At 30.6% G+C, this 14,981-nt stretch overlaps 1 protein-coding gene across 1 annotated transcript in view; it reads right to left on the reverse strand.

The window, feature by feature from the left end:
- The window catches only part of LOC111637472 (constitutive coactivator of PPAR-gamma-like protein 2), a 184,267-nt gene that overhangs the window by 49,341 nt on the left and 119,945 nt on the right, over nt 1-14,981 (reverse strand). The window contains exon 8 of the mRNA XM_023382965.1: nt 5,572-5,703. Within this exon, the coding sequence (XP_023238733.1) occupies nt 5,572-5,703 (132 nt within the window). The remainder of the gene's footprint in view (nt 1-5,571; nt 5,704-14,981) is intronic.

Genomic DNA, 14,981 nt, shown 5'->3' on the forward strand with positions numbered 1-14,981 from the left:
AAAAGTAAAGAACAAATTGACAATGAACAATATACTAAATTAGTTAATAATCCATATGAAAAAATAAAAAAGGATTTAACAAAAATTGTAAAAGAAATGCATTCGAAAGGTAATATTAGTGATACGGATAAAAATAATATAATTAATTTTAATAATAATAGAACCCCCAAGTTACATATACGGTTGAAAACACACAAAAAAGAGGAAAAATATAGACCAATAGTTGATTTTAGATACTCGATACTATACAATTTAGAAAATTATATTAAACAAAAATTAAAAAGTATTGAAAATTCTAAAAATAGCATAAAAAATGCTGATGAAGCAATTAATATTATTCAAAAAATTAAAAAAGAAAAAACAGACACATTAATCAGCCTAGATGTAAAAAATATGTACCCTAACATAAAATGGAAACTTGTACGGGATAGCCTCACAAATTTAAACATAAGTAAAACTTTAATAGATTTAACACAATTTGCATATCAGAGAAATTATTTTGAAGTCTATAATGAATTCTATAGGCAAACCGATGGTGTGAGTATGGGGTCAAAGATGGGGCCAAAACTAGCTGAATTAGTAATGATAGAAATAGACAAAAAAATACAAAACATCCCAGGGATAAAGACCGTAATGAGGTACGTAGATGACTATTTAGTAATATTTAATAATAAAATAACTAATGATAAAATAATTCTTAACACAGTTAATAGTATAAATAATGATATTAAATTTGATATAGAATTGGAAAAAGATAATAAAATTAATTTTCTTGATATAACAATAAATAATGAAACAGATAAATTTACGTTTAATACTTATAAAAAACCATCCAATGTAAATAAAACAATAAACTATCACTCTAGCATTCCACAGACAGTAAAAAAGAATACATATATAATGGAATTAAAAAATATATATACAAGAACCACCAACGAAAATGACCGAAAAATTGAATTAAAAGAATTAGAACAGAAATTCATTTTAAATAGTTATCCCAAGAAAACTTTGATGATATGGAAAACACAATATGATAAAAATAGGTTTAATACAAAAATTAAAAAAGACAAAACATATAAACCCTTCCCATACATTGATAATATTTTTAATAATTGTAATAAAAATCTTAAAAAAGAGAATGTGGCATTGGCCCCAGCTTTGACCAACAAAATCTCACAGAATGTTCATATTAATAGATCAAAAACAGACAAATTTAATAATGATGTATTGAAGAAAACTGGTGTTGTATATAAAATCAATTGTAATTGCCAAAACCCGAAATATTATATAGGTGAAACTGGTCGTACATTAGAGACACGTATTAAAGAACACGAAGCTGCCATTAGATTAAATTATAACAACTCTCCCTGGTATAACCATATTAAAAATAGTAAATGTAAAATTGATAGAAATAATATTAAAATCTTACACACAGAAAAAAATATATATAAAAGAAAATTCAAAGAACATATTGAAATAATAAAAAATAAAAACAATAATTTAATAAATATCTCTAATGGCATGCAAATAGAACAACAGTGGTACGACATCATAGAGGGCGTGGCAATAGACCAATAAAAAGTTTGTTTTGTGATACTTAACACTAAAAGAATGATTGTAAAGGTTACTTTGTGTAAGTTACCTAGTGTAAGTTGACATTTGTGCATTTACAATATTAGAAAGAAAGAAACCTGTATGTATACTTTTATAAAATCTTTGTACAACTTGCTTGTTACGATGTTTATTCATATTGTCATTGTAAATTGTTATTTATAGAAATGTTTAATTATTGCGAACCCAAATCTAAAAATATTGATTGTTTTTCAAAGCATATTAAACCAAAAGAAAAGGTCAGTGTGCATATTTTATAAAAATACCCCTTTTCCTTTTTTGAAATATTTACCACTTAGTTTTTATTTTGTTTTTATAGCGATAATTTCATCATATTACTTTTTACTCCTTGTACTGGTGTTTTAGTAAGTAACGATCCAACTGTATGAAATAAGAAATGTGTAAAACCCTTAGAGGTATTTGTGATGTGTTTATGTTATGTTACTTAACAAATTACTTTGTTGGTTTTTTTTAAATTATATCAATTTAATTTTTATAATTGTAGAACACTGAAGAGGAACCGAAATGTTACACCGGTTCGAAATGCATATGTGAAAACTAATAAAAGAATTTATTAACCTTTGCTGTGAGATAGTCTACCAAAAGGATTAAAGAGACAAAAAATTCACAAACAAATAAACTAACATATTCATATATCCCAGATATCAAGAAAACAGAAAAACTCCAAAAGCTGAAATTTAACCACTATTCAATGTAGTTTCATACAGACCATAAATGTTTTAATACATATCTTCATCACTTTGAATTCTCAGACAATAATAAATATACCATCTGTGAACCTACAGATGAAAGTGAACATTATCTTTTAGACTGTCCAATAGTAGAACAAGAAATAATGGAACTTGAAATTGTCCTGCAAAAAGAGAGGAATTGCCTGGCCATGCACACAAAATCTTCTGTTGGAAGAAGAAGAAACATTTCAAAAGCTTAAGAAACTTATTCATAATTACTTCAAGAAAACTGAAATAAAAAGAATGCTGACTTAATCCTAGGAAAGCCACCTAGGAAACAGAGAACTGCAACAAAATCTTCAATTACATTTTCAACAAAAAGTAACGTCTTCTCTAATCAAACACAAACCTATTTATCAACACTATTCATTTAGATGTTTGTAAATCATCTTTGTGTTGTAATTATCCAGTTCTGCCCAACTATACTGAGTATGTGCAGTTTGTACAATAAATAATAGATTGATTTAATCAATTACAAAGCTACTGACTCATTATCATAAGCATAATATGCAAACAGTCTCTATACAATATCATATGCTAGGGTAAAGTCAGAAGACATATAAGGTAAATGAAGACTTATAGTGTTATCACATGGTAGATCCTAAGTTGTATGGTTGTTTATGTAATCTTTCTCATTTATTATTTTTCTATGTATCTATATTACTAATGACATATTTTAACCTTACAATACTTTAATTTTTTATCTTTCTGTTATTTATTCATTTCCTTGTTTGAAACACCAATTTAAATGCTATCTGAAATTTTATATAGCTATATATTCTACTTAAAATGTACATTATATAAAACATTCCATTTTGTATTCTTAGAAACCGAAAAAGGCCTATTAATAAAGCCAAAATTATTTTTTCTTGTTAATTTAATTAAATACTGGTGAAAAGTGAAAAAGTTTTTTTGTGTTAATTTGTTAAACTCCTTACTAAATAGCTTTCATAAAAATCATTTGCAACAAGAACTGTTAATTCTAGATGATTTTTCAAAAGTTTATATGCTTTGAACTAATTCAAATGTTGATGGTAAAATATGTTGGTGGAAACAAGATACACATAGGCTCACAACTAACAGATCATTAATAATCGAGATAAGGGAGCTTGTGTACGACACCTCAAAAATGAATTATAACACTGTTCTGGCCCAATTTCCTCACGAGCCCCAGGTTTCCCCAGAGTTGGGATAAACTCCTACACATCACCTTCAATATACAACAGCTAAAAATAACCAAAACTATCAAAATTTATAAAGCAATACTCAAGAAAAGTTGTATTAATAGTAAAGAAAATATTAACCTATCGCAAGTGTGGCAATCAATGTTACATTGTCTCCAACTGCAACAAACTTTAACACAACATTGTAAATTTTGTCACCTCAACACTAGTCATTAATAAGTGTGTTACAACTTAAAAAAATTTTTTTCTAGTCTATCTCAAATCATAGAAAGTTATGTGCATATTTGATAAATTTTATTATGTCATATTTCACTGCTATGTACTGTACATGTATTTCTGTACATCACATTTATGTTTTGAATTTGAACATCTTCACAAAGCACATAGAATGTTTTGTTTCTTTAAAAAAAAAAAAAGCTGCTTAAATAATATTTGATTGATAGAACAGTACATTAAACTAACAAAGAAATTTGAGAGTGATCAAAAATGTTTGTTTGGTTGTTTTCCTACATTAAAACTATCTGCTGAAACCAATACAGGTGTCTTGTCTCAGAATATTTAGGAAACAAGATATGTGGACTAGATAAATATTCAGGAATCATATCTGGCCAACTGATCATAGGTTTGAGACCCACCTTGGCTGTACAAAACTAATCATAAGCATTTTCTGAAAGCAACCACAATCACAGTGTTCTGACCACAATCTTTTGAATGAGCACATGATTAACGTGGTTGTACTGATCACCCAGGTAAATAATCAGGTTTATTAGCATAGCAAAATAATGAGCAGAAATAAAAATAAATTTTAAAGACCTGTTCTCACATACTATTGGGTTGTTCGGAAAGTAATTTTGTTTTTTTTTTTACCATTAGACGGATTAGTCGTATTTTTCCCACCATTTTAATTCTAAACCGTATTATCATTATATATTTTGACAGCTAGCATTTTAAGGCTTATTTGTAAAAAATTTTGTTTGCTTTTGTGCAATTGTTTATTTTTTGTGTCCCATCAAATACGGAAGATCAAAAGCAGCATTTTCGGCATATTTTGCTCTTTTATTACCAAAAAGGTAAGAATGCTGTTCAAGCATTCTTACCTTTTCGGTAATAAAAGTAAGGTTATTATTGTTTAGAAGAAGACATACCATCAATTAAAACATTAGGTAATTCAAATTATGATCTCAACATATTAAATTCTTTGGCTAAGTTGGAAATGCTAGAGAGATTGTGGTCAAAATTTTGATCTCTAAAACATGAATGTCAAACGTTGAGCGCTGCCATCTTGTAAGCCTAGAAGTTTGATAATGACATTTGGAATGTCGAGCATTATTCCAATGATGTTTTTAATGCCATTGTCAAACTTCTAGGATTACAAGATGACGGCACTCAATGTTCAACATTCATATTTTAGAGATGAAAACTTCGGCTGCAACCTCTCTACTTTATCCATTTTCAGACTTAGAAATAATTTTTTTTTTTCTCTATTGTTGTTCTAACAGATTTCCTTTGTTGCTGTTTTTCTGCAGTGCGCTTTGTTGCAGCCATTGGAACTTGAGTTTTTGAAAATAACGCAAGAAATCAAGAACACACACCACAACTGCACAAAGCAGACTGATTAACTACAGCTAGCTGACATAGTGTTGCCAACTCAAAATTCAAATTTATAGCTAGACATTTTAATAAAAATATTCAAATCATATTGTTTCCATTAAAATTGCTTGAGTTTTTGTAGCTAGATAGCATTATAAAAATAGCTAGGCCATTATAATTTAGGTAATTTGCATAACTAGATTGTTCATAAATCCACTAAATCTAGCAAAAAATTAGCTAAATTGGCAACACTAAGCTTAACACAGCTAAATAATCAGTGTAAGTGTGCGATTCTAGCACCACTGCCGGTGTTGGGAATGACAATAAATACAGAAAATACTGACAAATATGACGATTATAGAATGTATCAAATATAGAGGTTCTACTGTATCTTATATTTTTTAAATAAGATTTTAATTAAATTCAATTCTTACTTGAGAAAGGATTTGATATATCCACGGAGACATTAATCCTTTTTGATGCCTTTCACTTGCCGTTCTCATCACCTCAGGTGGAACCGAAGGCAATTTTGGAATTTCCTGAAAATGATGTTCAAATGTTGTATCCTACATGAATACACAAACTGTTAAGCATTACTATACACAATCAATTTAAAATTGACATTTCTATTTTAAAAATTATAATTATACCAATGATAACTGAAAATAAATATAATAATGATGACAATTAACCACATACAAAATAATCTTCTATTAATTAATAATACCATATTTACTCATGTATAAGACAAGGTTTTATTCATTTTTCACTGTTTCAAAAACCTAGATCATCCTATATGAGCAAGCAAAAAATTCTTTGTGTTTTTGCAATAATTTTTGTGAACTGTGTATTTGCATTTTTTACTGGATAATCACCCTCTGGTGTTTAAAAACAAAACTATTTTATCTGGATTGTTTGAATAATTCTTCTATATTGTCAGGAGTAAAGATGAATAACAATAGGAAAAGCAAAGCTTTTGAATTGAATTCCAAATTAAAATTCCAAAATCACATGGGTGCCCAATATAAATTTTAATCCATTCCTGTATGAAAATAGATGATTACTCAGAAATCAGAATTCAGAGAAACTCGTTGTAATTCTCAGTGTAATTGACAGAGAGTGGATTTGACTGTTAAGAATTGACAAAAAAGGTTCCCGATTGTCCAGCTTTACGTGAACAAATTATGTTGTTAATTTTACAATATTTTTCCTTAAAGTTTAAAATGCCAGTAATTTTTGCAAAAACAATGTGTGCATTTATATACATTTGATATTTTATTTGTGATTAAATTAAATAAAATTAGAATCATATTAATAAATCTAATTTTCTTTTTTCTTTTTTATCTTTAATGTCACACCTCGTTCTATGTGCGAGATTATCTTATATGCGAGTAAATACGATAAATAACAAATTAGATCATTGGAATTTAAAGACCCATACAAACTTATATTTTTTTGCCAATCCAAGTTCATACAAAAGCTTGTTCATAACATCTAGATATGATTCCATATGAATCCCTTTAATAAAATCACCCATTTATTATATTTTTAAACTGAATATAAATAACTTTGAATTATAATATAAATGCAGAATAAAATTCTGAAATGACATAGAATAAGTTTTATTTAAGAAGTATGAATTTCTGTAGTTCTTGAATAAAACTGTTAGAAAGTTTTGCCTTTCTTACCACATATAACAAAATGAAGTGACTGATTAATGCAAGAAGTGGTTCTGGTATCCTAAATTATGGATTGGGAGCAAACATAGTGTGAGAAGCTTAAACATAATTTGCAAATTGTTTTGTAAAATTAATAAACTAGAATGAACATAACTATAAGTAAAGATTTCTTCTTCTAACAGTGAGACTAGTGAGTAATCTTTATTGTGTCTTTCTTTGGTCACTAGTACATACTGTACTGTACATCAAACTGACGCATGGTATGCTTTACATCCCGTCGCAATTAAATGATACTTACTGATATAAACTGGCTGCATTCCAAATTAAAAGAACCTTAAAGTTAAGGGCCAAATTAGAAGGGCCTTTCTGTACTGTAGTAGTGCAGTTGATAGGCAGAAGGAGATAAACAGAATTTTGTAAGTAACCAGAACTCTAGGATACAGAGCAGAAACAATAACAGGAATGATTAAAAGCTACAAAATGGGCATAACAGACTCCAAACAGTGATATCAGTAGAATCACAAAGTTCAAATACAAAAGTCATGAAATTGTGGACTACATGTGGTCAAGAATGGTTTTGAAAAGAACTTCAAACCTCTATACCAGTGATTCCCAAACTTTTTCAATCCACCGCCCCCTTTGTTCCATAAAGTTATACCCAATGCCCCTAACCCATTTTCTCTTGTGTGAGAAAGGATTGGAAATATTCTTAGGAAAGCTTTTCTATGAATCTCACACTTTGTGCCCTTACCGTACATTGTTATCAACATCTGGAACCATTAAATGCAATGTTTCCTCTTATCAGTTTAACAGAGGAAAGGGAACGGCTGTCAGTTACCCTGACTTTTGCCTTTGGTCATCGTTCATTATCCTGCCTCCATCGCTCCCCCTAGATTTACTCACTGCATGGGGGATTTACTTACAAGGGGGTGTTATTGCCCACTTTGAAAAACGCTGCACTATACAATATTAAGGAATGAAAAGGATAGCATTAATAAAGAAGGAAAGACAGCGGTGTACAGAATTCCATATGAAAATGTGCAATTAGGAATAAAAAAAAACTACAACAAGAAGTTTAGGAATCAGGCTCAAGGAGCATAAATATAATGTCAAGAAATGATCTGATGCTACTTGTATTATCTCAGATGGTGCAGGCTGAAGGCTCTGTAGAAAAATGGGAGGAAGCAGCTATTGTTAAGTCCTTACACTCCCCAACTTTAGTGATGAGCACAGAAAAAATTGAAATTTATAAGGGCAAGCTACAAGATATGTGCATCAATGCAAAAGACATTAAAGATTTACTATCTGAATGGAAGTACTTAGTTAAAAGTTTTTTAAGAACTCCTAACTTATGCCTTAATTTTACATTTTTGGTATTCTGTTTATTTATGATATTATTACATGATATATAATAATATATCTGATTTATGTTTTATTTTGTATTTATACATATATATATATATATNTATATTGAAAAATATAAAAACAATAAAAAATTATACTTCAGAAGTTAATTTAGTATCAAAAACGTAAATTATTTGAGTAGCCCAAGACATAGCCAAAGATTAAGCGCCACAGCACTGGCGAAAATTTAAATTTGCCGACTGGAATTCTTTCGGATGATTGACTTTCAGATAATCAACACACTACTGTATTTATGTCTTTGATGAGATTGGTCAAGAACTTATTGGTTGTTCTAATGTTTATTAACTAATGATATTATACTGTAAAACAAAATGATTAATATTTTCTTTCTTTCTCGACAGTTAAAGATATTTCACATGATTCCATTTTAAGCTGTTTATTAACGAAACTATGTCTCATCTATAAAATCATGTTGCTGTCTCTAAGATGTCCAGCCATTGACATGCAATGGCTGGACATCTTAGAGGTATGAAGGAGTATGTGTCAGGAGTCGCAATTTGGCACAGAGTATTTGTGTCCAAATCATGCATACAGAAAAAAAACCCAGACTTGTAGGTAGTCAGGGGACTGAGAACAGGGTCAAAATAAAATACAAAATGGCAGAACTGTTTCTACAAACAGGTGCTAGTGCGAGATTTGCACATGCATTACTCGCAAACTGAAACAACAAACAAATGCAAATGCAATGTAAAATTTCACATTTTAAAAATATTCACAAAACATTTTGTTTTTTAAAAATTTGATTTCATATTTAAAATTCAAGATGTATTCTTTATAAAAACTTTAATTTTAAAATTCAGTAGAAAGAATATTTCATAGTATCTTCGATTTTGTATTTCAATTTTGCCTGAGTTTTAATTTAAATGCACATATAGTGAGACATAGTCTCATCCCAAAAATGGCTTTGCTGTTTTACTTGTTTTTTATTTCTTATATAGATCAAGTTTTAATGATGGTGTCCTCTAAAAAGTGCAACTAACAACAACCAATTAACTGATGTGAAAACGTAATCTCTTACCATTCGATTTTATATTCGAATGTTAACTGCCAGCCTGTTCTGAATTAAAAAGAAGCCTGAAGAAGAGCCCAGAAGGGGTTACGAAAATGTTTGTCACTCAAATGTTAATCATTTTCACGCCAGTTAATTGGTTGTTGTGAGTCGCACTTTTTATATTCATTCTGGTGTATTGTGAAGTTAGGTGTCCTCTAAAATATTTATATATGCTGATGACATTAAAATTTGCAATATAGTAACAAACTTCCCTGCAAAATTTTAAAATATTTGACAAAAAGCATAGCAGTTATTAAGCTTCAAACAGAGTGAACAAAATTGTGCCACACATACACATCCATACGTACAAAAATTCCCCAAATTTCTTTGCATTTCTCAACATTTCAAAGTTCTGAGTCAAAAAAATGTAAAAATCTTGGGGTTCATTTTTTGACCAATTACCATACTTTCCCTCTGTTATATATAACAGCCAGGAAAGTAAAAACTTAAGTAATGACTTTGTAGTATGCTGTTAAATAAACAGAAACAACTTTGGCTTCCTACTGATAAATAGTTACTACCCAGGTTACAGAGACATACAAGAGATTCCTAAACAGAATTGAAAGAATTATGGACATACTTCCAAATAAAAATATTATCATTGCAGGAGATGTCAAGTCTCACTCCCCAGTATGTAAAGGAGAAGCCTTTGACCCTAGAAGAGACCCTAGAGGAAAGCAAATCGTTTGATCTCCAGAATTCTAGAGATCAAACAATTTGCTTTTACACAATGATCTAACACTGCCACCAATCATCTTCAGCAGAGGTAAAAGTTGAATTGATGTAACAGTCAGTTCATCCAGCATTTTCAATAATGTTATTAACTGGAAGATATTGCAAGATGACACTTTAAGTGACCATTCGTATATTGCTTTTGACATAGATTTCTACAACCAGTCTTCCCAAAGAACTTAAGTATAAAACATCACAGGCAAACTGGGAGATCTGGAACCAATACAGCTCTGAACACACTGACACAACCCCATCACTCACAAGAGAGGAGGCCCAACAAAAAATTTAAAAAATTGTGGAGAACATTAAAACTGCATGCAACATGGCAATTCCAAAATATACAATTGAGAAAAGACTGGTGCCAAGGTAGAGTGAAGATTTGACAAAAATGTGGAAAGCAAACAATAACTATAGAAAAATGTATGAAAAATGTAAAGTAGAACCAAGGAGAATAGAACTGAAGGAACAATTCCAGGAGCATCTAACAATCTATACAGATGCTATAAAAAAAGCAAAACTCACCTCCTGGAAAAAATATTGTACTAAGGCTTCACAAAATCCAAGGGGTTTCTTGACAAAATAGAATAATGGAAAACTGGAAGCAGCACAACCAATCCAAACAATAAATTTTGAAGGAGAAATCACGAAAGATCTAAATACAATCATGAAGGCCTTTTCTGCAGAGAGGCATACCCCATTGAATTGAGGTATGCCTCTCTGCCCTTCATTGGGGTTATCCTCTCTGCAAAGATCTGCAGAGAGGATAACCCCAATGAAGATCAACAATAGAGCAAGAAACTTAAAAAAATCACATAACTCCCCGTGGAAACCCAGAATATTCCCCTTTCACAAGTCAAGGAAGTTGAAAAAAATATTTTGAAACTTAGCAAGACAGCACCAAGTATGGACAATCTCACACTACAAATAATCAAATCATTATGGATTCAAATCACAAATATAGTTATGCATATTTATAACACATGAATTTAACAAGGAGTTTTCCTGGAAAGCTAAAAGAGTGAAAAAATAGCACCAATTCCCAAGACAGGTAAGCCAGAAGAAAAAAGACCTATAAAATTAATCCTGGTGATGGAAAAAGTTATGGAAAGACTTATAACCAACAAGATTTACTGGCATCTTGAATCCAAACAACTTCTTAGTGATGGACAATTTGCATTTAAAAAACAAAAATCTACAGTGGAGGCCACATATACGATAGTTTCTGAAACGAAAAACACTTAACTTTAAATATGCACTTGAACTGAGTTTGGATATTCAAATAGCTTTTGATGCAGCATGGTGGCCATTAATTCTGTATAGACTTAGAAAGTTTGAATGCCCAGCAAATATCTTTTACGTAATCAAAGATTATTTGTCAAACCAAACAGTGACTCAAATCAGGAAATCTAAACTTTGACAATGAATACAACAGAGGTTGTTCACAAGACTCGTCATGTGAACCTATGCTGTGGTGTATTATATTTGATTATTTTCTCCTCCAAGACTATGGTCAATGCGTTCAGATTGCATATGAAGGCAATGCACTAGTGATAATGAGAGAAAACTTGAGAATTAGAGAGAAAAGGAACCAACATTATGGATAGAATAAAATAATGAAAAAAACAAAACAAGCTGGAATTTAAACCATCTAAAATGATAGGAATAGTCTTCAGTTGCTCAGGTGCTCCACACCTTTATAAAAAGAGTACAAAGCATAACACTTGGAAATCATTCTATAAAGATACAACAAGAAATAAAATATCTTGGAGTGACACTCAACCATAAACTTCAAATAGTTACCAAACATATTGGAATCAACTTTCAATCTGTTTCAAAAATTGATAAGAGCAACTGGTGTCTGAACTCCGAGTTATATATATAATTTACTTTTCATGCCAATCATATCATATAGTATGCATGCCCATGTTGGGAGAAAGCTATCTCCAAAAAACATAAGCAAAAACTTCTTGGAGTTCAAATAAAAGTTCTTTTTGTATTTACAAAGATTTATAGAACATTCCCACAAATAGCCTGTTGGTCCTTGCAGGGAAACCACCAGTAAACAAGATTATTACATTCATCGCACAAAATTAAGACTCAAACATGGACAAAATTTTGTTATAGGAACAGATGGATATAGGACAGAAGATTTAAAAACAGAATCCCCTTCTCTAACATCCCAAATCTGGGAGAAAAAGTATACCTTCCAAAACAACCATTTAAAGAAAACAATTAATGTGTATATAGATGGTTCAAAAATTTAAGCTACATTGGAAGTAGTTTTGTCATTTACAAAAGTGGAAAAGAAACTTGTTACAATTGAATGAAGTGGGAAACAGTGTAACAAGCCAAAATTCTAGCTATTAGAAATGCAGTGAAAGAGTGTGAGAATAAATTCTCTGACTTGAGGATTAACTTCTTTTCAGAACCTGTTACCGGTGTAATTTTGCGTGAAAAAAATCTTCCTTTCACAAACGTTTTCGAGCTGTCGAAATAGCATGGTTACCGTGGTCTAACACACCGTCTAATTGAGCGACATCAACACTCACAATACGCACCCACTACAAATACGAAGACCAATACTGACCAGGATGAACGTACACGCCTCCAGTCACCTTTAACCCATACGTTAAAGCAATATATGCTGAGATCGCCGGAAAACAGCAATTACAAATAGCCTATAGAAGATGCCCAACAATCTACGACATCCTCAGAAATGGAAAAGGCAGTCCGGTTCGTAGCAGGCTTCCTGGCGTGTACTCTAACCCGCTGAAAGATAACAGATGTAACGAGAACCTTGTCTATATCGGCTCAACCAACCGATCTTTAAACACCAGAGTACAAGAGCATCAAGCAAACCTTTGGCATGGGCGGTACACCATGGCCCTAACCACCTTTCCATCAAATTCCAATATAGAACCGGAGTTCAACAAAGCTGACATCATCGACACTACACCCTACCTGGAACATCTAAAATGGCGGGAAGCTATATCCATCTGCAAGGCTAACCACCTGACCACATGTATAAACCAGAAAGATGAGATTAATCTTTCTATAGCATGGCAGGCCCTCATAAACAACGATCTATAAATATCAACATCAGTGCACGAATGCACATGACCGTCTTAATGATTTTTCGTTATGCAAATTTCAGATTTTTTGTTTAAACATTTGCGTTCTATTTTTAGGTTCGGTTTTTTATTTAAATATCTATGTTCCATTTTTCGAAGTGTTCCATTGGAATTGCTTCTCTACCTGAAGAAGAGCTATCTCAACAGCTCAAAAACGTTTGTGAAAGGAAGAATTTTTCACGCAAAATTACACCGGTAACAGGTTCCATATTTAGTATTTCATCCCCGGTGTCAGAGTGAAGTTAATTTACTTAACTTCTTTTCAGATAGTAGAGCAACAATTTTTTTACAAAACAAAGAAACACACCCAATTACTAACAAAACAACAAACTTCTACAAGCTTCAAACAATGACTACTCACTAAACTGGATAAAAGCACATGAAGATGTTGGCAACACAAGAGCTAATGAGCTTGCTAAATCAGCAGTGCTTGATGAAGAAATCCCTACTATATACTAAAAGACCCTTACAACAGGACATACAAAACATATGGGATCAACTTATAAGAGAATGGCAACAAAAGTGGGATCAAGATAATAATAAACTAACATGTTGAATATTCTGGTTATAGCTGTATTTATTCGTTTGTGAATTTTTTGTCTCTTTAATCCTTTTGGTAGACTATCTCACAGCAAAGGTTAATAAATTCTTTTATTAGTTTTCACATATGCATTTCGAACCGGTGTAACATTTCGGTTCCTCTTCAGTGTTCTACAATTATAAAAATTAAATTGATATAATTTAAAAAAAACCAACAAAGTAATTTGTTAAGTAACATAACATAAACACATCACAAATACCTCTAAGGGTTTTACACATTTCTTATTTCATACAGTTGGATCGTTACTTACTAAAACACCAGTACAAGGAGTAAAAAGTAATATGATGAAATTATCGCTATAAAAACAAAATAAAAACTAAGTGGTAAATATTTCAAAAAAGGAAAAGGGGTATTTTTATAAAATATGCACACTGACCTTTTCTTTTGGTTTAATATGCTTTGAAAAACAATCAATATTTTTAGATTTGGGTTCGCAATAATTAAACATTTCTATAAATAACAATTTACAATGACAATATGAATAAACATCGTAACAAGCAAGTTGTACAAAGATTTTATAAAAGTATACATACAGGTTTCTTTCTTTCTAATATTGTAAATGCACAAATGTCAACTTACACTAGGTAACTTACACAAAGTAACCTTTACAATCATTCTTTTAGTGTTAAGTATCACAAAAAAAATTTTTTATTGGTCTATTGCCACGCCCTCTATGATGTCGTACCACTGTTGTTCTATTTGCATGCCATTAGAGATATTTATTAAATTATTGTTTTTATTTTTTATTATTTCAATATGTTCTTTGAATTTTCTTTTATATATATTTTTTTCTGTGTGTAAGATTTTAATATTATTTCTATCAATTTTACATTTACTATTTTTAATATGGTTATACCAGGGAGAGTTGTTATAATTTAATCTAATGGCAGCTTCGTGTTCTTTAATACGTGTCTCTAATGTACGACCAGTTTCACCTATATAATATTTCGGGTTTTGGCAATTACAATTGATTTTATATACAACACCAGTTTTCTTCAATACATCATTATTAAATTTGTCTGTTTTTGATCTATTAATATGAACATTCTGTGAGATTTTGTTGGTCAAAGCTGGGGCCAATGCCACATTCTCTTTTTTAAGATTTTTATTACAATTATTAAAAATATTATCAATGTATGGGAAGGGTTTATATGTTTTGTCTTTTTTAATTTTTGTATTAAACCTATTTTTATAATATTGTGTTTTCCATATCATCAAAGTTTTC

The sequence above is a fragment of the Centruroides sculpturatus genome, unplaced genomic scaffold (assembly GCF_000671375.1).
Source record: "Centruroides sculpturatus isolate CEXI.00-Female unplaced genomic scaffold, Cexi_2.0 scaffold870, whole genome shotgun sequence".
NCBI classification, from domain to species: domain Eukaryota; kingdom Metazoa; phylum Arthropoda; class Arachnida; order Scorpiones; family Buthidae; genus Centruroides; species Centruroides sculpturatus.